The sequence below is a fragment of the Lissotriton helveticus genome, chromosome 9 (genome assembly GCF_964261635.1).
Source record: "Lissotriton helveticus chromosome 9, aLisHel1.1, whole genome shotgun sequence".
Taxonomy (NCBI): Eukaryota; Metazoa; Chordata; class Amphibia; order Caudata; family Salamandridae; genus Lissotriton; species Lissotriton helveticus.
This window is the reverse complement of record NC_136070.1, coordinates 561,019,133-561,043,842: the sequence shown is the minus strand read 5'-3', so window position 1 is coordinate 561,043,842 and position 24,710 is coordinate 561,019,133. Positions and strand designations below refer to the sequence as shown.

General features: G+C 48.7%; 2 protein-coding genes across 2 annotated transcripts in view; both read right to left on the bottom strand.

Moving 5' to 3' along the window:
- The window catches only part of LTBP3 (latent transforming growth factor beta binding protein 3), an 872,522-nt gene that overhangs the window by 831,413 nt on the left and 16,399 nt on the right, over positions 1–24,710 (bottom strand). The gene's annotated exons all lie outside the window — the stretch shown is intronic.
- LOC144782835 (insulinoma-associated protein 1a-like) lies at positions 21,597–24,137 on the bottom strand. The gene has a single exon (XM_078662107.1). It carries the CDS (start codon positions 23,753–23,755, stop codon positions 22,427–22,429), a length of 1,329 nt encoding a protein of 442 aa, XP_078518233.1. The 5' UTR covers positions 23,756–24,137; the 3' UTR covers positions 21,597–22,426.

Sequence of the window (24,710 nt, the reverse complement as noted above, 5' to 3'; positions counted from 1 at the left end):
TCAAACAATAAATTAACTGAGAACCAAGACTGAGTGGCATATGAGAAGTGGGCTGCTGAACTAGAGGATGATGGAAAAGATGGGTGGTGGATAGGAAATAGTATTTGATACCTGGGATGGGTGGTGGTAAAGGGGAAAGTATGCTGTTGTGTTGCCTTATGTGGGGGTGGCGGGTGTTTTTCTGTGTTGAATGGCGGGCAAGTGGCTGTCCACCATCCATTTGAACTTGTTGTCTGAGTAGGGTGGAGGATGGGATGAGAGTAGTTTCGTGTCATTAGGTGGGATGCAGTGGTGTTTATTTCTGAGTGTGTGGTGACTGGGAAATGTAGCTCGGTATGGGTAGTAGTCAGAGGTCATCATGTACAATGGTGATATATATTGTGCTTAATGCCACCGTAAGACCACTTCTGTGAAAATAGAGGGATAGAAAAAAGGGGTTAAGATTGGGGACAAGATGAGAGAAATGTTGGAGGGGCGAATCTGGTGGAGAGATCTTCTGCAAAACTTCAGTATCTCTCTGGAGCACTGGTAGGTAGTGGATTGCTCACCTAAAGTGTCTGACGAGCAAGTAGTGGGAGGGATTGGGAATAGAACTAGAGGAAGCGGTATTTGGTAGACGTAAAAGAAGAGATAGAAAGTAGACATCGGGGTAGTGTGCTTGGAAGTGACAGTGCAAGGAATACTGTGTTGGATTTTAGAGGGCGTAGTAGGCATGTTTGTTGTCTACTGTTGAGTCTCTGTGGTTGATGGTGTCCTGGGCGGCGGGTGTTTTCTATTAGTAGTTGTATACTGAATGGGACATTCCTTGGGTTGCGTGATGGGTGTATACCGTGGACTGGTGGTAGGTAGGGGAGAATTATGAGCACAGCTTCCTGTGTCGAGAGATAGGGGGTTGGCGGGGGTCACCTGAGTGTAAGGCAGTCCGTAGCTGGGCAGCTGCGCTGACATCTGTGACAGATCAGAGTCCGTTACATTCAGACAACCTTCTGTTGCCCCCTCCGTGGAGCTGCTGAATAATGAATACCTTCTCCTCGGGAGGGGGCGCGGGCGACGCGCTTCTAGGTGAAGAGAAAGGAATGGGCCAAACCCTCGGGGGACATTCCCGGACATCTGCCCCTCGCTACAGCAGGAACATGGAGCGTGGGAGGGGAGGGGGCGGAGGCGGGGGCCGGGCGGGTGCTGTTGCTGCAGCCACTAGAGGAAATTAGCAGGAAGACTGGGGCAGGGCAGTGACGGCAAAAGTGGGTGAAAGGCGGGGAAGAGAAAGGGACAGGAAGGGAGCAGGAAGTGAGATAAAAGGAAGAGGGGCAGAAGAGGCAACTGAGTAGAAGAGAGAATGGGGATTAAGGGGTGGAGAAAGGGACAGCAGAGGGAATGCAGCGAGAGAGACGGGGGAAGAAGAGTCGGCATGAGAAGATGGAGTGCTGTAAGGGGAGAGACGTCAAAGAGACCAGTGAAGTGGGGGAGAGGCAGGAGAGAGTGGGACCTGTGAGGAGAAGGGACAGTATAGGAAGCGAGGCCAGGGAAAGAGCGGGGCAGCACAGCGAGTGAGCTGCTGGGGTAACAACAGGACTCAGGAGGGTGGCGGACGAGTGTGTGGTGAGGGAAAGAGAGGCAAAGTAGAGCGGCAGACGAGAGAGTACGAAACTGAGCAGTCGGATAAGGGGAAGGGTAGGTTGGAAAGAGGAGAGGGAAAGCGGGAAAGTGAAGGAGGGAGAGGCACTGAGAAAGCGAAGATAAATAATAGGGAGTTGAGAGGTAGTGCCTGTTAGGGGAGAAGGACAGCGCACGGAAAGTGAAGAATGAAGGCGCGGAGAGAAGAGGGGGAAAGGAGGGAGTGGGTGTGAGGAGTACGCAGAAGGGATGGAGACGAACTGATTAAAAGGGGTGGGCATGAAGAAGGAAGTGAAAGAAAATGTTGGGAGAAAGGGCGAGACAGTGAAATGAAAAATGTGGTCGGTGCAAAGAGAGGTAAGTTGTCAGAGGAAGGACAGGGAGTGAGAGATCGCCAGGTTGCTAGAGACGAGAGAGAGCAGATAGTGCGATGGGAGATGCAGTAGGTGAGCGCGTGAGAGGGGTAAATGGAAAAGAGAGAATTTGAGCAACTGATAATACAATACATGGGGCCAGGAGGGGAACAAAAATCTACTTTGTGAAATAAGAGTAAAGGTTTCAAATACTACAGTTCTTATCCAAAACGTGACGAGAGACAGTGAGAAAGAACAGATGAGATTTGGACTGTAGGAACGGCCAAGCCGATGGGGGCGGAGGGGAGGGGTAGGGGGTGTAGAGAGCCATCCGGGCTCTCACATACATTGTATCCTTGCACGCACGCACGCACACGCAACCTTGGGGCGGGCTCGCCCCTCGGTATAAATAAACAAGCGGAAGACCGCTCGGGGTCTTTCCGGCTGAGTGCAAGCAAGTGTTGGTGTAATTATTCAGTGCATATACATACACGTGGTAGGCCCAGCCTCACCACTCTACATTGGCGACGAGGCCGGTGTACCTGGATCCGCGTGTGTCTGCCTCGCGCGGCGGTGCCTGCCGCTGTGCTGCTCTGGCCCCGTGCGCCTGAGACCCGCCCACGCGTCTCCCGTGAGGGTGCGCCTTCGGCTGGCGGGACTCGGGACCGGCGGAAGCTGACGTGCGGCTGGGTGAAGGTCCTGCGGGTGAGTGCTCATCTGCCCCGCTTGCGCGGCCCCTGCCTTCCGCACTCCGCCTGCCACCGCGGAGGAGGCGCGCCTGCTGACTGCAGGCCCGGCGAGCGCCACGTGACGACCCGCCCTGGGCCCGCCCTCGCTCTTCGGAGCTGCCGCGCATGAGGCGCCCTTGCAGAGGCGCGCGCTAGGCACGACGCCAGGCCCCTCCTGCTGTGCTCCTGCCCTCGTGGGGCGAAGGGACGTTCTCACGGACTGTGAGTCAATTAATGGGAACATTTGAAGGAAACAACACGATCAAAAAAATAAAATCAAATAAAGTAAAAAGGCAACAAGCATTGGCACATGCAACAAGGCATCTCCATTCACATTGGCTCCCACAAGGCCGTGCATCATTGTCCTTGCCGCCACAGCTGGTCCCTGGGGTCCTATCCATCGCCACTGCTGACTCTTCCCGCGTCACGCCCTAAGGCGCCTCGAAACGCTGCGTGGCCTGCGCCCCTGCCCTGCGCCTCACGCCGCCGCCATCCCGGAAAGCACCAGCAAGGCCAGAGTGACGCCTCGCCATGAACAACGGCGCTCCAGGAGCGGTCCAAGACGGGGCTGGCCAGCCCCCCCAGCCGGCTCTTCAGCAGCAGCCAGCTGCGCCCGCCGCTCAACCACAGGCTCAAGCACAGGCCGGAGCAGGCGCCCCTGCAGGTCCTCACGCACCCGCGCCCCATGCGCATCAGCACGCCGGCGTAGCACCCATACCGCCATTCAGCGAATCAGCAGACCCGGCAACGGCGGCCGTCCGCTGGAGAGCATGGGTCGGACGCCTCAATCTGTACTTCAGGGGCACAAGAGAAACCGACGGTACGGTGAAGAGGTCGCTCCTCATTCTCTATGGGGGTCAGGAGATCTATGACTTATTTGAATCGCTCCCGAACACTGGAGCCGAGGACAACTATGACGCCGCAGTCGCGGCCCTCAACGCGCACTTTGACCCTCAGTTGAACAATGATTTTGAAAAATTCAAATTCAAGCGCGCATGGCAGCTGGACTCCGAGTCAGTCGACATGTACTACACTCGACTCCGACGGCTCGCGAGCACGTGTCCCTTCACCAACCCTCGCGACGAAATCAGGGACCAGATCATCGTCGGCTGCAAATCTAAGTTGCTGAGAAAGCTGATCCTCCGACAGCCGGGGATCACCTTAGACGAGATCCTCATCCTGGCAAGGTCGCACGAGTTGTCGGATGCCCGGGCGGAAGAGATGGAGGTCGCACTGCGCACCCCGGTGATCGCCCCGTCTGGGGCAAGGGCCCCGGCCATCAAGGAAGAGCGAGTGGAGGTGATCCAAAGAAGATTCCCGCCAGCAAGGCTGCGGGGTGGCCCGCCAAGGGACAGCCAGTGCGGGTACTGTGGTGTGGACCATCCTTCCACGGCCACGTGTGGTGCCAAAGGCAAGACGTGCCTCAAGTGTGGGCGCATGAATCACTTCGCTGCTGTCTGCCGGGGAGGGAAGTTCCGGGCAGCAGGCCCGCGCGCCAGAACAGTGACCCAACGGGTCCGACAACTGTCTCTTGACCAGGAGAGACCCCCTCCCGACACGGAGGCTCAAGACCGCCGGCCCAGATATGAGGACGACGAAGACGATGAGGTGTATGTCATCTCCTACGTGAGCCGGGCATCCACGAAAAGGCGACCGCCTCCAATGTGTTCCGTCTCAGTGGACGGGACGAGTGTCAACGCGCTGATAGACACAGGGGCGTCCGTGAACGTCATGGACTCGGACCAGTATGAGCGCATGTCCCCAAAGCCGACGCTAGCACCGTCCGCGGCACGCATCTACACCTATGGCGGGACAGAGCCCATGCCTCTTCGTGGAGTGATTCAAACCACAGTAGTCAACGGAGAATATTCGACTGTGACCAGATTCCACATCACCGAGGGCAAGAAAGGCACCCTCCTGAGCTGCCACACAGCAGAGGATCTGGGACTGGTGTTTTTCGCCAACCAAGTACACCAGGCTCACGCTGACTTCATGTTAAAGGACTTCCCAGAACTGTTCAAAGGCCTCGGCAAGCTCAAGGGTAAAAAGTTTAAGCTACACATTGATGCGACGGTGAAACCTGTCGCTCTCAGACACCGGCGAGTACCGTTTAACCTCAGGCCCCAAGTTGAGGAAGAGCTTCGCAAGCTTGAGGAGTTGGGAGTGATCGAGAAAGTGTCGGGCCCGACACCCTGGGTCTCGCCCCTGGTGGTTGCCCCCAAACCGAAGCAGCCGGGAGCCATACGTCTGTGCGTGGACATGAGGCTCCCCAACACCGCTGTCAAGCGCGAACGACACATCACCCCCACTATGGACGATATTATAGCTGACCTCAACGGGGCGAAATGGTTTTCCAAATTAGACCTCAACTCCGGATATCACCAGCTGGAGCTAGAGCCGGCTAGCAGGTACATCACCACGTTTTCGACGCACGTGGGGCTGCGTCGCTACACTCGGCTCAGTTTTGGGGTCTCGTCGGCCGCCGAGGTCTTCCAGAACGCCATTCGCGAGGTGCTCTCCGGACTAAAAGGGGTGATCAACCTGAGTGATGACATCCTAGTTTACTCAACGACCCTAGAGGAGCATCACGCCAACTTGAGGGCGACTCTGCAGAGACTCGCCGATAGCGGCCTCACCCTCCACCGCGCTAAATGTGCCTTCTATCAGGAGTCAGTGGACTTCTTTGGATATATCTTTACGAGGGAAGGCCTTAAAGTTGACCCTAAGAAGGCCGAAGCCATCAAAGCGGCCAGCACGCCTAGAAGTCAAACAGAAGTCCGCAGTTTTCTGGGCATGGCCACGTACTGTGGCCGGTTTATCCCGAACCTGGCCGACTTAGCGGAGCCTCTCCGTGCCCTCACCCGTGCTGATCAGAAATGGGACTGGACTGCTGCTGCACACAAGGCGTTCCAGGCCGTCAAGGCCAGTCTGCTTGACAACACCGTCATGGCCTACTTCCAGCCACGGAGACGGACCGAGTTGATAGTCGATGCCAGCCCAGTGGGATTGGGAGCCGTGCTGCTGCAGGAGTACGGGCCGGAAGAGTGGAAGCCTGTCGCCTATGCCAGCAAGGCCCTGTCCGACACGGAGACCAGGTATGCCCAAATTGAAAGGGAGGCGCTGGCCATCAAATGGGCATGCCAGCACTTTCACCTCTATCTCTGTGGACAGGACTTCACGGTGGTCACAGACCATAAACCCCTGTTGCCCCTCTTTGCGGGAACATCCCGGCTTGCTCCCCCACGCATCGAGAGGTGGGCTGTCCAGCTGCAGGGTTACCGGTTCAAGGTGGTGTTCAGGCCAGGAGCACACAACCCTGCCGACTACTTGTCGCGTCATCCGGATGTCACACCCCCACCGGCCCTCGATGCTGAAGGAGATGAAGTGGAGGAGATAGTGCACATGGTCACCCTAGCGGCGTGCCCCGAGAACATGTCGCTCCAGGAAATTAGCGACGCCACTGCGACGGACGAGACCCTGGCGAAAGTTAGGGAGGCACTCGAAGGAAATCGTTGGGCCCATTTCCTTGATGGCGCTTCGTGCCTCCGGCCGGAGGTGCGTCATGCCAGGCAGCAGCTGTGGCAGATACGGAGTGAACTTAGCGTCGGAGATGAGGGGGTGGTGCTGCGTGGGCACCTCATCGTCATGCCCGAAAGCCTCCAGCAACGAGCCCTGAGCCTGGCTCACGTGGGACACCAAGGGATGGCAAAGACCAAGGCCCGCTTGAGGAGCAAGGTGTGGTTTCCCGCGATGGACAGCCAGGTGGAAGCCATGATACAGGCCTGCCACGCATGCACGATCACGGGCGGAGACCCTGCCCCAGCGCCCGTGCTCACGGAAGAAGCGCCCCAGGCCCCGTGGGCTCAACTCAGCATAGACTTTGGCAGCTTTCCAGACGGGCGGCACATGCTAGTGCTGGTAGACTCTTTTTCCAAATTCCCAGTTGTGGAAGTCATCGCATCCACTGCGTTCCCGCAGGTCAAGAAAGTCCTAAACCGAGTGTTTGCTACGATGGGGCTTCCTGAAGAAATCAAGTCCGATAATGGGCCCCCCTTTCAAGGGAGAGAGTTTCAGGCTTACTTGGAGGCTCTCCGGATCAAACATCGGAAAATCACACCCCTGTGGCCTCAAGCCAACGGGGAAGTCGAGAGGCTGATGCGGACATTAAACAGAGCGCTGCGGATTGCGGTGGATAACGGCGAAGACCCGGAGGCCGCCCTGGACGACTTCCTTGGAGCCTATCGGCAGACACCCCACTCAACGACAAAGTGTGCTCCCTCTCATGTTCTGTTCAAGCGAGCTCCAAGGGATGGCATTCCCACTGTCAACACGTGGGTGCCGGGAGAAAGGGACGCTGAGGCCATACAGGCCCGGCGACAGGCCACCAACATCAAAGCGAGCGCACATCGGCATGCCAAAGAACCAGCCCTCCGGCAGGGGGACACTGTCGTTGTCAAGGATCGCCATCCTGGGTGGAAGTTTCGGACTCCTTTTGAGCCAGAAGTGTGGACAGTGGAGCGAGTGCAAGGGACTATGATTACAGCTAGGAGGAATGGCCAAACCGTGACGAGGAATGCCTCATGTTTCAAGAAGGTACTGGACAATGTCAATGTGCGTCAACGGACCGAGGGAATGGAACATGGAGACCAAGAAAGCATGGACTTTGATAATTGTTCTGATCCAACACCTACTCTGCCGCGAATGGCCACCCCACCAAGGCCAGTGTCACCAGGCCCTGCGGTCGGGCGGAGTCAGCCAAGGGTCGAGGATGCGAGCGAGGGTCCGAGGACAACCCCGGCTGGGGTTGTCGAACTACCTCGGACCCAGGATCGTCGCTACAACCTGCGGCCCAATCCTAGGCCGAGTCAACGGTTGTTGGACTTTGCTTGTTCGTCTCCATGAGTAAGAGACTATGAATGTGCCTGCAGAAAGAGACTAAAATAAAGGAGGGATGTAGAGAGCCATCCGGGCTCTCACATACATTGTATCCTTGCACGCACGCACGCACACGCAACCTTGGGGCGGGCTCGCCCCTCGGTATAAATAAACAAGCGGAAGACCGCTCGGGGTCTTTCCGGCTGAGTGCAAGCAAGTGTTGGTGTAATTATTCAGTGCATATACATACACGTGGTAGGCCCAGCCTCACCACTCTACAGGGGGGTAGGGAGAGGAGAGCGACAGTAGGAATTTACAAAAGAATCAAAACAAAAGAAGAACAGTGTCTTTACATTCTGAACTCTAACTCTGCCTTTCGTCTACTTTTGCCACCTTCATCAGAATCTTTGCCGAATGATGTTCCCGTGATAAAAAGCCGCAGACGAATATAGTCCCCAATGGTTTTCTAAATTTTTGCAGTATTTCAGCATGGATGTGATGTTGAGTGAAATGCGGATATTGACATCATTTTCATCTTGCCTTTGGGGTACCTAGGTTTCAATGTAAAGTTCTGCAACTGAACTCCTGTAGCAATCATACTTCCCTGCTTCAAAGGGTGCCACTCGAGTTCTGCGTTGGATTTGCCACAAAGGGTAGTCCTAGGGTAGAGAAGAGCTCAGATGCAGATTGGTCTTTTCCTGGGCCATGTTCCACGGTGGGAAGAAATCCTAGAGCAAAGGAATATAGCCCTGCTCTTGCATCCTACACTCAGTAAGGGCAGGTACTCTATACAGAATTGTGTTTTTTTGTACTGGAGATTTCCAGGTGAACAAACGTTTAACGTTTCCTTGTTGGCTAGTGTCTGGTATGGAGTGACTGGAGAAACTTCTTGATGCCATATAGCCCATTCTGATCCAAGAAAGCCTCTATGTTGGGGTGAGGGTGGGGGATAATGTTGTTTCTTCAACCAGAAATATAAAATCTGGGAGTCTGGAGCCCATTCTTAGACATGTTTTCAGGTAACAACACCTACCACTCATAAAAGCCAGTTTCACCATGCTCCAATGTCTGAGTGGCCGCCTGTACTCTGTGGGTCTCCAAAGACACAAATGTCTTCACACCAATTGAAGTAAGTAACTAGATAGTCCGTGAAATTGTTATATACAGACCAGAGCTGTCAGAGAACATACTACAGTTTGATCTCAGTGTGCTGTCCTGGCATTCATCTAGCCCCTCTTTGCTAGGCTGCCTAGAGATATACACAAGATACTGGACCCTAGATCGACAAATACAGAAGACTCTGCCACATTTCCAGTGATTCAGTAAAGATCCTCGATCCTAGGTTCCCTGAACATTAGCTCATACAAGCCAATCCACAACTGCCAAAAGATTAGCTCAAGATAATATGACCCTAGGCTACCAAAGCTCTCCTCACTGGATGGTTAAGATATTTGGCCTATATCCTCTGTTCTTGCCACTTTGAGATTCAGACATGAGCATCAAGTCTGGTTGAAATGTGATTCATGCAAGGGCCTTGATATTAAGTCACCAAGATATCTGTACAAGATTTTTTATTACTAACACAAAAAAGGAAAAGGAGTGCTAGGACACTTGCGGCTAGTATGATTCTTGGCACACACTTAGTTTTTGAAAACTTCTCTCACCCACAATTTGTGCAATGCTTCATCATAGGGCTTGCTACAACACCCCTGTGCAGACCAACGCCTCGGGTGGAGCAATAGGGAGAGGGAAGACAGTGGCGTAACAATAGCCCCCGCAGCCCCAACGGTGCGGGGTGTCCCCAAGCTCCAGAGGGGCCTTTCCGGCACTGAACATGGGTGGTGGGGCCTTGGCCTTAAAGCTTCTGACTGGGTCTAGACCATGAAGGGCCCCCTCCGTCAACTTTACAGGGGGGCCCTCAAGTTTTGTTATGCCCCTGGAGGAAGACAATACAAACATAAAACAATAATAGGGATCTGAAAAAATAATAGTGCAGAAGTGAGAGTATAAAACTAGCTCAGACATGTTTGATTACACTTTTATTCCTGGACTATCTGGGCAGGATTTAAAAATTAAGAAAGGATGGTGGTGTCGGGGAATATTAATGACCCCACACCCCTCCTCTCTGCATGTTAGTCAACATGTTTTAGCCGACTATTTCAAGCCCTATATGGGTCTTCTGGCTTTCATCAGGACCTACAATCCCCTTGATTCCCCTCATCTCCTGCCTTCATTTGATAGTGTGAAGAAAGACCCAATCTGGTATTTCGGCTGAAATGCACACTTCGGTAGTACCTGTAAATGGAAATGTAACATAATATTATACATGCACAATAAAAAAACTCTGGGCCTTATTTATGAGGCCTTGCGACACTTTTGCACCGCCGTTGTATCATTTTTTGTGACGCACCGGCGGTGTAAAAAAGTGCCATGTTGTGCCCTATTTGCAAAGTGATCGTTTAAGCAGATACGTCACTTTGTAAAGCACTGAGCTACATTATACTTGCATCTGGTATAATATATGCAGGGTGGGAGTTCCCCCGTAAAAAGCCTTGTAGAAGTGGCGCAGTGATATCTATCAGATTTCACTGCGCCACTTCTAGGATGCCACTGCGTCTAAATCTTACGCCTGCCTCACAGCAGGCATAAGACTGATACAGGCACAATATAACATGGGGCTTGCCCATATGTAATGACAGATTGCTGGAGTTGCGTCACTATTGCAACACACTCCAGCAATGCGTCATTACTGCACCTACAGATACATCAGAAATACTGACGTTTCTGTAACTCCTTGTAACATGGAACGTAGTACATTAAATACGGTGCATCCATCGTGTCGCTAGGAGGGCGCAGTAAAAACTGTTGCATCGCTGTCTTCACGCAGTGATGTGACCGTTTTCATAGATGAGGCCCCCTGTGTGTTTTACAGTTGACCCATATACGTTAGCCTAAACACATCTCAAATATGCCACCCTTTTGTTGTTTCCATATATGTTACGCAATTTAGGATGTGGCTAACTGGTCATCCAGTGATCAAACTAAGTGATCATAGTAACCAAAGTTACCACTGTGCTTTTCAATATTATTTTTGTAACTCCACATGTGAAAAGAACACAAACCAACAAGTACCAGTGTCAAATGGAATCTGCTAAAAGTATGGTGAAAACACCTAGATATCCAATCTTACTGAGTTTCTTCTGCTTAAAAAGGCGTGGGAGGGAGGGCACCTCCCTGCAATCACACACTAGTTGTATAGAAGGAGTATGCTTGTTTTAGCCCCACTTGGCCATATTTTTGCCCATCAGCAAAAAGCCATTCTAATGAAAGTGTTTCGCATTACACTGGCTCTCATCGACACAAGCCTGAGCATACATTGTCTCTAGTTCACTTACAATGGACACCAGCCTCTCTTTACTTCGCCATGGTGAGGCCACCACTTCCCCAGTTCTCTCCACACGCCGTGGAGATGCCAGCGCTTTGCCACCGCCCCCCTTCTGTATGCGCTGTTCCCCGCCACATGATCATGTAATGTGACCACATGATCAGGACCCTTGCTTGTTTCATTAGGGAATGTTCCCTACTCCTATCGTTCTTCCACCGCCATGTTGGGTGTACGATAGTTAGATTTCTATCATAATGAGATCAAACCCATAGGCATTTGTAGATAGATGTTGCATTCATATCATTACTCGAAATACGTTTTGAAAGAACAGCTTCATCAGGAACTATTTTTATCACCGATCAAAGCCCCAGTTCAGGCATAATAGTAGTCTAGTATTATTATTTATATCTTGTAGATTCCTTATTGTCTCTTTCTTTCAAGTGTCAAAACATATGTGTGTATTAGAGGGGGTTCCACTATATTCCAAGTCTCCAGTGCCTCTTCCTTCTCCACATGGTTGCTGTTCTCATTGCGGAGTTGGTGTCTCAGCTGTATGGGTGCTCTACTCCGGCTAAGAACTCCTACGTTCTGAACCATCAAGGAATCCCACAAAGACTTTTATGCAAGGCTTACAAGAGAAATTTCTAAGATTCTTAAATCCATGACACCAAGAGATAGTATGCCCATTATCCTGTATCCTAGCCCAGCAGATGATGCACCCAATGTAAACTGGTTTTAGGTAGCTGAGAGACTGATCAAGGACATAGTTCAGGCTTCATCAAGAGATCAGCTCATGTCTGGGATCCTAGGTAACTAATACATTCACCAAAGATCCTTTATCTCGAACTGCCAACAGATTTACTAAAATTCACCTAAGATACTTAGAACAGAGAGAATTATAATGTATAACATGAGACTGGAATGCTTCATTGTAAGCTACCAAGCAATATGCCCAATGTGACCTTGATTTGCATATGTGTAGTGATTCACCCAGAATACGTGATCCTTGACTGTCAAGGGATTGAGGTTCTGTGATTTTGCGTGCTTTTAAAGTGCACGACTTTCTTTTCTAAACATGGGTTTTTGCCATGCGTCGTGACTGCCATCTGGTGTTGCCTTTTACGTAGGCCTCAGAAGTTAGTCTGCGAGCAAAGCAGTCTGACCTTTTGTGGGTCATGTGTACATTAACTAAGGTTTCCTTTGTGCGCTGGAGTTAATTTCAGAAGCTGGCCTTTCACCTGGAATTGACCCTGCCAAGCCAATTTCCCTGCAAGATCGTTATCCACTTTCCCAATCACCATTCAAGACATTTGTTAACTTTTAAGTTTCTTTACGTTTCTGTTATCTTGCACATTATCTGAAACTACTTTTCTTTACTGTTTCTTCATTTCATGGGTTACGCTTTCAATTAAGGGTTTGTCCGGGCCTTACAGATTATTATTTAGATATGCCTAAATATTAACTTGTGGGTTGGGACACTGTAAAATGGGCTTTACTATATGATGCTGTGTGATGTCATGTATTTTCTATTGGTTGAATTTTGGTGCAGGGGCGTGCATTTTAAATGTACCTTTTTGTGTATAAATAGGGATGTCTCGCCTTAGTAAAATTGAGCAGTTTCTTGAGTTGTACACCGTGTTGTATTGCTGGGATTTCGGCTACTGGCTGCAGCTAATAAATTTGATCTCTGACGCCACCTAGAAGTATTCCGTGTCTCTGTATACCAAGGCAAGGGAACCCAGAGGACTTTGGCCGTGTCCCTGGCGCCGCTGGGTACTTGAAATCCCAGTTCTTCAGGATTTACCAAAAATCCTGCATTTTAGGCTGCTGAGAGATTCGGTCTAGTTTCTTGATCATAAACCACCCTGAGAGTCACTGAAAATTGTTTGATCTGAGTCTGCTAATTGATTTGCCCAAGAGCCCCTCCTTTAAGACCACAAAGACAAATATTCTTGATCACTAATTCTAAACCATCAGGAGATTCAGCCACAGTTGTTTTTGCTAGACTACGAAGTGCACCACATACACATCTAGCATCATATCTGATCAATCAGAGGTTCCTCTCTTGCTCCAAGCCCACACCAAGCTTCAGTCAAGTCTCAGTCTTTGGAGTTCTTAGTGGACTGGGGAACTCAATTGAACCAGAGAGTCCCTGCAACCAAATGATTAGGTCTAATATACACAAGGCTTTGAGCTCATGGCGGTCATTTTTGCCTCACGCCTCAGTGTTAGTGACAGAATATACTTTCAGCAATTTTAATTTCTTTTTAAAGGCCAGGACAAACCTCACACTGGGACATTTGTCCTGATCAATGAGAGCAGCATATATCCTCCGTGAACTACCTGATTGTGAAAGGGGTATGTGCTCTTAAGTTTGCCCAGTGTACAATGCCTTTGGTCAATTATAGGACATCAATCCCCCACCCATTTGAAGTTGCTTGCATTATCATTAGATCTACTCCTCACTATGGTGGGATTCAGGCTCTAAAGAGTGCTGTCAAGGAGCTTGTGGAGGGTCATGAGGAGATCCTGGTTTATGAACATGATTAAGGAAAGATGTAACTCTTACTAAACCTCGCAAATGTGTCAGTTAGTTGCACAGTTACAGCGAATGAACAATTGCTTCTTAGGACAAGTGTGTCAAAGTCGGTAGTCCGTAGTCTTTAGTATCGCCTCCTTGTCACAAGATTAAAACTTGAGGGTGTCTTATGACCCTTCATGTCTTTAGAGTAAACTTGTTTGGGCTAATGCTATTAGGAGGGTCTCAGGTATTTGTTAGGACTGCAGCCCTTTCTGATGCAAACTACCTATTATAGTCATTGGTGTAGTGTAGGATATTTAGGATGCCTTGCACCTTCCACCACTTCCCTACTTCTTGCAGGCACTTTACTCATAAAGTGCTGTATGGCGAGACCAGCTCTTCAAAGTGATCGCATTTGTGGTGGTCTGGTTGTTGTGCTGGTTATTCATCACCTAATTCTGCCCCAGTGATTAAGAAGAGAGCAAAAGCGCTGCATCTCAGTAGAAATGAAGATTTCCTGCTCTCTCCATTAAACGCAGCGCAGCACAGAAACTTTGGTTTCTGCTCTGTGTTGCTGAGCTGGACCTGCAAGAAAAAGTCAGTCACCATTCGGACCTTCATCAGTAAAATACTCATGAATGTATATGTAGATGTGCGTGTGTAATAGTGTAGAAAGCTGCTTACTTGCACATAGGGGTATATGACTCATTACAACTACACTTCTTATTGTGTAAATTGCTCTGGACATGTGTACCTGTTTTTATAGATCTAGAAATTAATAACTGTGTACTTGTGGAATAGTTTTGATTTTTTTTGTCGTGTAAATAGCTTTGTACTTGTATAGTTGCCTTTCAGCCTCGTCTGTGCAGTTTTGTATAACTGCAGTTCAAACGTCTTTATGTAATTTCGTACGTGAGTAGTGTACATAGCTTTTTGTAGATGTAGTGGTGTTGACAACACCGTATGTGGAAAGTAGTGTATAAAGAGTCCAGTATATGGGTTGTATATGTAGCTCCATAAATTTGTAGTTCAGTATATGGCTCTGTGCGTCTATTACCGTGTACTCAACTCTGTCTGTGGGTAGTTGTCCCCCCATCTCTGTGTGCAGCTGTGTACACGACTCTGTGTAGTTATGTACAGTGAACATGTGTAGGTGAGGGTAGGTGTGGGAGTGTGTGGTCGGATGTATATAGCTTTGTACGTTGCAAATATTGAAAATGAAAAAAACATGTGCCTTTGTAAATCTGGATATTGTTTATTCAGCTGTTCGCGTGCGTGCAAATCTGTGTTATGCCTTAAGTGTGGAATGTTGTGCCTATCTATATGTTTGTGTAGTTGTGTGTCCCTGTCTGTTTAGTGCTGCAGAAAGTCTGTACTTGGCTGTAAGATTTTCAGACAGACCCCCATCCGCTATGTACACACAGGCGCATACATGTCACACCACGTGAAGAATGCAGTGTTTCGGCCAGCAGGTGCAGCCAGGCCCTGCCTCTTCCAAGGGGGAGACGGCGCGAAGGTGGGAGGGGGAAGCCGAGATTCGGAGTGCATAAAAGGATTCCACTGGTCCTCTTCCACGGAGCCTGAGGCCGAACTAGACAATACCCCACACACTGGACTACCCCCATCCCAACCCTCCCCATTATCCGCGAGACAATTCACTCCAAAAGGGGCAGCTGCGAGGCAGAGCTTAGCCTCAAACAAAGATACTGGGGCCACAAAGGAAGGGGGGCGTCTGACTAGACCCCATTCCAGCACACTCTGTTACCCCCCACTCAGTTCCTTGCCAAATAGCAAGTGAGATTCCTACACTGGGCCCTCTGTTATGGGCCTCGTCATTATTTAGTTCAACATGAGTGAAACCGTTCAAAATGTTCTGGAAGAAGAGAGATGGGGAGCGACCCACAACACCCCCAACCTTTCAGTGTCAGCTCACTGTTCACACTCTTAGAGGCAGATTTACTGATATTTTACGCAACGAAGCATAGCAATCCGTTGCTGCCTGCCCTGCATTGTGGAAGAGGGAGAGAGCAGGACAAGACAATATCTACTGAGACATGGTGACATTGTTCTCTTCCCAAGTGCTAGGTCACAATTAGGCGGCCCAGTGGAAGCCAAATTGACACAAAGTATCGCAAACTAGCGTTTAGCACTATTTTCATTATTTATAGTAAATTTCCAGGACAAAAAAAGTGTTGCTCTGAAAGTATATAAAAGATCAACACTTTGCGCCAATTTGCGTCACTCTTTGTGTTTTTGCAGCAGTGCAAAACATTAATAACTTTGCAGTTTAAACTATAAGGCCTCCAGCTTCACCTAGAAGCTTGGCTTCGCCGAATCCATGTGTGTTACACGGTGTCCAGATAGCAGCACAGACAGATGCCTCATCTCAGCTATATTAAAGCACAGAGACCTATAACATTGTAGCGTTATTGCATCATGGATACCTTACTTGATTATCTGGTGTTATGGCACAGAGATTGGTTAAATGTGTCAAAATGCGGAGCCCTCAACCATTAAATCAAGTAGAGGCCTTTGGCTTATGTTATAATGAGGGCACTGTACTCAATTCATATAGAATACAGGTATCCAAAATAAGTTTTCAGAATAAGATAAACATATCTTATGTGGCTATCCTAAAAAATCCGACATTGATCAGACAATCCTGGGTTTACGTTGGGTACAACATGATGTATGATAAAGTACTCTTTACTGGATGTTTTAAGTATATTGGAAATCGGAGGTGGTCTATGACCAGAGAGAGGATCCAGACCGAACTCTGAAGTGATTTGCACGCTCTTTTGCTCCTTGTAAAACGAATACTCTGGTTTCCGGTTTTTAGAACTAAGCATGCAAATTTGTGACACATCTTTGTTAACCAGTTTCGTGTATTTACTTTTATAACCGTCTGGCGTTAGTATAAGTGGTATACTGCATGTATTTATGTTGTTGCTTAACCCCATGGCCGCGGCGGTAATTCGACCGCGGCGCTAGGGGGGCCGCACGGCACCACCATGCTCGTGACGGAACCACTCCGTCACGGGCTGCGGTGGCTCTGTGCTTGTGACGGAATGGTTCTGTCACGGCCCCTCCCACTCAATAGAACGCGCAGCGCAGGCGCGGTGGCCCATTCCGTCACCAGCACAGCCCAACCGTGGCTTGTGACGGAATGGTTCTGTCACGAGCGCGCAAGGGGTTAAAAACAGGCTTGGGTTCTATTCATTACACAACCCGAAAACAGATCAAGTTGCGTGACACAACCACAAACATTCTTTCAACAAAATGAGAGTTTTTCTGAAAGAGCTAGGTCTTCGCCCCCTTTCTAAAACTGAGGAACTGGATGGTGCCCAGCAGCCGCATTAGAAGTAAACAGAGCATGCCCTCACTGAAGCACTGTAGGAAGCCAGCGTAGCACTACAATAGAGGTTTTTATGAATTTTCAGTGGGACCAACCTCACCTGATCCCTCGATTCTCAACATCCTCCAAGGGTGATGCCTTCTAAAAACATTACTAAGAAGATCTGGGCAAAGGCCGAATCCCATTCTCTGTAGAAACAAAGGGTCTTAAACCGTAGGCACTGCTTCATGGGGACCACATGAGCATTTTCCCTAGTCCTGTGCTCCATTGCTGATTAAGCAAAGTGAATTTCCAGGTAGAAAAAAGTTCAAAGGAAAGAGATGAAATATTGTTCATTCTTAATCTGTTTAACCAGCAGTTGTAATTATTTTCAAGGACCTGCCAACCAGTGGTCACCTTACTCTGGCAGAGACACTGTGATGCTGCACCTCAACGGTTCACTAGGATAAGAATGTAGTTTCCTTACTAGAGGTAAGGCGTGATGTCACAGCTAGGCTTTAGAAAGGGAATCGGATACAGGTTTTTATATACTGTACTTGAAACTCACAATCAGGGTCCATATTAGCATAAGAGAACTTACTGCACATACTGTATATATTTATTACACCACGGAACCACGGGTTGGCGAGACAGGAAGCATTGACTGCATGACGTAATATGAAAGTTTCATCCTACCTCTCAACCCGGAGGCTCATGGAGCATTGACTCCTTATGTTTCTAGCTTATACTCAAAAATACTGATAGAGCTTTAGAAAACTTATACCCGTACCACATAGGTATTGTATTTTAAAATCACTTGTACATATTTTCTTCACATATCGATAGCAACATAGTGAGTGACTGAGGGATCATACCTTGTCCTGACGAAGAAGCATTTTCAGCTTCAAAACATGTTGACACCCAAAGGAGGATCTGCACATTACTAGCGTGATCTCTCCGACCCACACCTTTTAACAGTACCAGCCTATGACCAAATAAAGTTTTTTTGAATCCATAAGGCCAGTTATTTTTAAACATCACTTTTTCATTCACCCCTGATCCTTTTCACTCACAACAGACACACCTCACATAGCATTTACAATAACAAAGTGCTCCAGCGTAGTCGCCAGTCGCAGCACGCCCTGTCCCGCAGCGGGGCGGGATGACCCCGATGATGAAGCATGACACCAAGGGTCCTTTTGGTGTGTGAGGGGTATTGTAACAAACATTGTGTATGCCTTACACTTCTAGACATACAGGAAACCTCTTAGAGGTGGATCTTTTCGTTTTCCAATACCTTGCATGGAGGAGGATGCATCCACCATAGTACTCTCATGAGCACTACCTCTTCACTCCCTAACCCTTGATTTTGATTTATATATTTATTAGAGTTCACAATGTTCTTAACACTTATGAAGGGTACAGATGAGTGTCTGTGGTGACAGCCTACACTGCACCACAACATATGTTAATGTTTGCATTGATTAAATGATATGCCCGTGCTTTTACAAACAACACTTTAGAGTGCGTTTTTATGATATAACAACCGCCTTGATAAAGGTAAAAGTGGATTGTGTTATTTCCAAGTGGGAATGAGAACTTACAGGGGCAACGACTGATCCTGGTTTCCCTATAATGAAACTGCGTATTCATTAAATGTTTTGTGGATGTATTCTCTTACATTTAGCTACTTACAGCCTCATTGCCAACTCCCTTAATAAACCAAAACCCTTTTGTTCTGCACTGAATCTGTATTACAGGACATAAGCTTTCTCAAGCCAATGATATAACAAAGTGGAGATTCGACTCATCTGAGCCCAATACATCACTGAGGCCAGGCTCACTTCAGATAAATAACATCACAAAGATACAGCCCACCTCCTCTCTACTAGAACAAAGAGAACCACTCACCTCATCTTAGCTACAGTCACATACTACTGGAAAACTATGACAGAAATGTAGTCCTACAAAAGTACTGCGACTATCGACTGCCAAGATTTCAAGATGGTAAGTACTTAAAGGTAACTAACTTTAGGTTTACTATATGTAACTAATTTATGTAACTTGATGATATATGTATCTTTAAGAGATATAAAGTTAGGAAAAGTAAATCTACATTTATCTATATATACTTACCTTCATGATATTTTGGTTCTCAATATTTATCAATGATATTTTTGTAGGGCGACTTTTTGGTCCTCATCATTCAGACATATAGCACCGAATTGGGTTGCTAAATAATATGTTAGCACAGATATCAAAGCCACCAGCTGCCTCTGCTGTCTTGCAGCCTAAATGCCTAAGGTGTTTCAGGGGCTGTTGCAAAACAGAGAAAGTTCCTGCATTACAGTGGAGACCATGGATTGAACTCAGCTTTGCTGCAGCATGTACCCAGCTCTGTTTGAGTATATTTATCTCACTATCATCCTTTGTATTACTACACACAAATTCGACTCACAGGTGCTCTATCACAGCCGAATGATCTGAATAATTTCACCTATAATCCTATATCACACATAAAATAAACTAATGTGTAGATGAATATAGCGCAGTTTACCACAGGTGAGGGCATCCGGACGCTGTCCACAGGCACGGGGCGATTAAGTGATATGCTCAGAATCACAGGATGCTTTGTCGACGCCGAGACTCGAACCCGGATCCCCAGCTCCCGAGTCGGAAGCTCTGGCTACTGAGTGCCCTAAACTTTAGTGCAGGGCCGACACTGTATGCACCTCATGCTCTGAGGGTGCTGCTCAAGACAAAAACAAATAAACTAAAAACAAACAAACAACAACGAGGAATGCCTAGCCCTGATGGCTTGCACATATATCGATCAAGACAGGTCTATGTTAGCCGGAAACGAGATTTCTGGTGCAGTTAATATGTGACCTGCGAGCGATTTACGTAGGTTTACCTATGGTAGTAAACTTTCATTCTGAAAATGGTTAACGCGGTACACTTTTCACCGTGGGGGGGGGGGGGGGGGGGGGAGGGGAGTGCACATCATCACAAAATGTACCCGCCATCTGGAAATGATTTACGCTGGGGCACCCAGGACCTGGCTATGGTTAGAGGGTGCTCATATGTGATTCGGGAGGTTGTTTAAGGTAGCACACCTGGGACATGGACATTATTTACTGTAGAAAAACTGTTTCCGCAAAGTAATTAGGACTAGCACACCTGCAACCACCTGCAACCACTATGAGATGGGTAGACTGGTACACCTGTGACTTTGAAATTAGTTATGGTAGTATCTTTGTAATGTAAACTTAGATTAGTGTGGTGGAGCTATGAATAGAAACGGAATGGAAGGGACACCTTTGATTTAGAAACGATACAGTGACACAGAGAGGCAGTGAAGGTTAGCAAACCCGCGAACCCTACACGTTAAAGGATTTTCCATATGAAAATGCATATCTTCGTCACCTGTAAATGCATACTGTCGTACATCTGTTTTCTGAAATTTGAACACAGTGCGTCTTTACTTCCAAACCGCGCACTTACAGACAAAAGAGTTTGAGGGTGACGACCAGATGACTCCATGTCAGTGAAACACAATGTAGTCCGTCTTAAATGTAATTTTATGAAACACTGCTTTTTAGGTGTCTTAGTTAAACCGAATCAATTCAAGAGAATCAAGAACACGTTTTCCTGGTTGTACTTGTTGCTCAACTGCTAGCCTAGGACCAGCATTGGTGATGAAGTGCAAACCCATAAACTTCTAGGTGTTGTAACGAAAGGTACACGTCTTTTACCTCTCAAACGCAGCCCCCCCCCCCCCCCCCCACACACACATACAAAATGTCCATGTTTTATTTCCACAGCACCATCATGGGCACTGCCAACTCAGCCATCTCCAGGTGCGTGAGGCAATCAATGTCTGTGGTGTCTGATCCCATTGCTGAATGTGGCAGCGTGTTTGGTGGACCTTGCTGCCTAGCGCCTCCATTCAATCAATGACACCTTCAACAAGTCCGGGATTTTTTGCCAATATACCTTTACACACCTTTTGCACACATACTAACAACGTTTAACCCGAAACTACAACTACCAGGATCCAATTTGCAATCAACTAACAATTTAGTACTGGCTGAAAGTGTCACGCGTGACATGAGGACTCTTTGCAGTTATGAAAGTGGTAGAAGCCTAGTTATTGTTGAAAATGAAGACGTGTATGTGCCCTCCTTTTTGACGCGACCTGCGACACTCCTGACCTTGATTTACTTTCACACTGCCACCAAATAGACAGCAGTGCCGCCAAAACTGTATGTTGACTGCGCTCAAACTGTCCGCACAACACTGCACATTGTTGTTACAGCTCCCTCTCCCTCCTCCAGACATATAACCTGCATTTTCATATTACATGTTTTCTTTCGCAGTGACTGCTTCCCCATTGTAAAATTCGCGAGTTTCGGGACTCTGATTTTATGTTTCTCAGCCGATCTCGCTGTCAGGGACCTGTGGCTTCTTAGCACTAAGAATAAAATCCATTACTGCACCCAACTCAATGGTGCAGCTTTTGTCATTGGAAGCATGAAAGTCCGAATCTCTGGCGCAAGAAAAGGCGACCTACGTGTTTCACAGAAATGTCTGCAATAGCACATTTTTCAACTGAACTAACTTAAATTGAGGTCCCCGGTGATGTAGAGGTGCATTCCAAGACATTGAACTATTTGTATTTTATGTTTGTACACATCACTTCTTTAACACTGCTGATGCCAAATGTACTCTTCCCTCCCAGTTAACACAAAACTACCACAACTTCAGGTTGTATGTCAATATTTTTTTATTATCGTTGCTTGATCACATTTTAGGGGTTCCTTTGGAGCACAATGGGCAGTAGAAACACATTAAGAAAAGGCAGAGGTCCTGTTTCAATTCTTATCAAACACACATTTCAAATATTCCCCAATTGTAAGAGCTTGTTTTGTCCTCAACTCCTTTGAATTTGAGGAGTGCCTTATTTGTTAAAATAGAAAATTCGCCTCACACACTATCATATAAATACCGAATAAAAAGCAGCAAATGTGGTTTAAATACAAAATGCAATATATAAATAAATTGTAAACTTTAACCGGGTGTCAAAGAAGTGGCCCGGGCTATACACATCACACAAAAGCACGCTCGCGAAAAAACGTATAAATATATATATATATATCTTATATAATCAATATATATAGTAGGTAGAATTGTCTCGAATTTAACACAGAAAAGGGAAATTTCTGTAGAGGGTAGAGTCTTACATTCGAAGTCTCTGGAACTGTTGGGTCAGAGATACAAAGTCTGTTTCCTAGGGATGGGCATGACGGCATTTCTGAAAAAGTTAAAGCTGGGGACCACTTAGAATCTGTGACTTCAGTAGGCCGAGATGCCAAGTGATCCTTATCTGCTGACAAGTTCAGGCTAAAGGGCCTAGAAAGCGAAGTTAAAGCTGGAGACCATGCAGAGACTATGTTGCAACAAATCTGGAGAATGGGCCTGGGACAGACAGTAGGACAGAAAAGTACAGAATAAGCAATCATAAAAGTGACGCCTGGGAAAATGGCGCGATAGTCATATTTTCATTCATACTCGATGTCTTTATGCCACAGGTGGCTCTCTTTGGGAGTATCCACCTCAGGCATGTTGGGGAACCTGTAGTAGGATTACCTGCCTGGTCTCTGACGGATGGCATCGGTTGATGTGCCTGGTGAGGCCAGCAGAGGAGAAAAGGGTCTCAGGACAGAATCTGCAAGGGTGAGCCTGTGCCCCCTGACCATGGTACGAGGCGGATGTTCTAGAAAGGCTCATAATTGCTGCCTTGCTCTCCTTGAAGACCAGAGCCAGGGGCTCGTCCCTTGGTGGTGAATGCGGAAGGCCCTGTATGCTGGCTGGGCTGTGGCTTTCAGACGAGACATTGGACAAGGCCTGGCTCTCTAACAGGACATTTGCCATTGTGGCTGCAGCACTGGACCGGTTGTGTAGTGCCAGGTGTTTCCGCAGGTAGGCCTGGCGCCTAAACTTCTTGTTGCAGTGTGAGCAGTCATACAGGTCCTCATCAGAGTCAGAGGTTTGAGGCGAAGGAGTAGCCACCTCTTGCTTCTCTGGACCGGGGCTCTGGTTTTCCTTGGCATTGTCGGACAGGTGGGCTACTTGTTGTTCAACTGTTGGAGGGCTTCTTGGTTTATGCCAACGACGGTGGGAAGCCAGGTTGGCTGGGCAGCTGAAGACCTTGTCACATTCATCGCAGCGGTACTCAACCCGTATGATCCTTGAGCACTTATGCTGTGCCAGGGATAGAGGGTCGGCATACTGCTCACGGCACAACTGACAGACAAAGCCCCCCAATGGGCTGCTGGCCTGGCCCCGGTGTTTGGCATCCTCAGGGTCCTCCCGGATCCTCAGGCCCAGAACTGGGGAGGTAGTCATTTCATCCCGGCAACTCTTCTTCTCAGTCTTCAGCCTCTTGGCTTGAACTCTGACTTTGTTATCAGTGCTGATGGCACTGGTGTCACCAGGTCTCTTGGCACTCTGGGTCAATGTGCAGATGGAGTCCAGCTTGGCTTCTATGGCAGCGTAGGAGGGTAGGAAGGCCAACCGCTGGCCCAAGGAGGCAAAGGCAGCCAGGCTTGCTGGAAATGACGCTGTCAGAACTGGGGAGCTGGAGTTCAGGGTTCGGTCCATCAAACTCTGGTCATGCTGGAGGGTGCCCACGGGCCTCCCGGGGCTGCATGCAGGTGCACAAGATGCTTCAGTCACCCCACAACCAGTGGCTGGCACCTCTGTTCCAAGGATGGGCACTGGTAGAATTGGCCTGGGCCTCTCTGGGTGCATCCAGGTGGATGTGATGACACTGGCGAAGCTGATGGGCAATGGTGACTGGGACCGGTCGTCGTCATCCTCCCGGACCCTGTAAGACAAGGGGCCCGGCTTCCGGGTTCTCTTAACTAGGAACCCTCGAGGCATCTCGAAAAGAGTGACGTCCAAATGGAGAGGCTCTGGCTTGGCACTCGACGGCGGCAGTGGGAGCCCAGCTCAACAGAGCGTCAACTGAACTCAAAGGAAGTCCCGAAAAGTCAGTCAATGGACGGCAACGCCAGTCAAAGGAACTCGGCTTCTCAAGGCAAGTCGGTGCAAGTCAGACCTCCCAGCGTACCAGTTATGTAGCGCGTCCCTTGCGACGGGGCTTCTGATGCTCAAGGGCAGGCCGAGCCAGGTATTTGAAGGCTCCAGGCCCCCACCACCCGCCCATTCCAAACGAGGAGCTGCAGATGGTCTGCCGAGAGCAGCCAATGGGAGGGTGGCGGTTGTGAGGGCAGGCAGGTGGAGGGGGGTCTCCGGGGAAGGAAGCAGATGGCAGCCTCCACCACCCCGACGCGTGGTATGGAGATTGGGGGCAAAGATGCCACACGCCAAGGCCCCCACCTAACCCCCCGAGGCACGCCTCGAACAAAAGGAGGCCTCACTCCCCTGGTCCCGTTTCAAGACACACGTGCCCGGCCCTTTGTCCCTATTCAATAAGAAGGAGAATGCAACAGAGAATAGGAGCCTTCCTCGGAGAGGGGGTTGTGGGGTGGGGTGTCAGCAAAGAACCCCCATCCCCTTCTCTAAACAGCCCATTTCCAACTGCAGCATCTCCAGTGAGCATGGAAGTGCCCCAGGGAGTCTGATGCGCACAATAGCTGCAGTCTGCCAGCCTTTCAGACATAATTTAACCCTTTTCTTTACGAACCATTCCCCCATGCCCAACTAAAAGTCCTCAGAACCAGAAAACTTTTTTTTTCTTTTTACACAAATAGGGTTATCTCCCTTGGAAAAGCGGTGCATTCCGGGTGCAGAATTCTTAAACAAAATACGAATAGGGGGTTCTTCCTTTGGGAAGTGGTGCACTTCTAGTGCAGAATTCAATCAGTAAATGTTT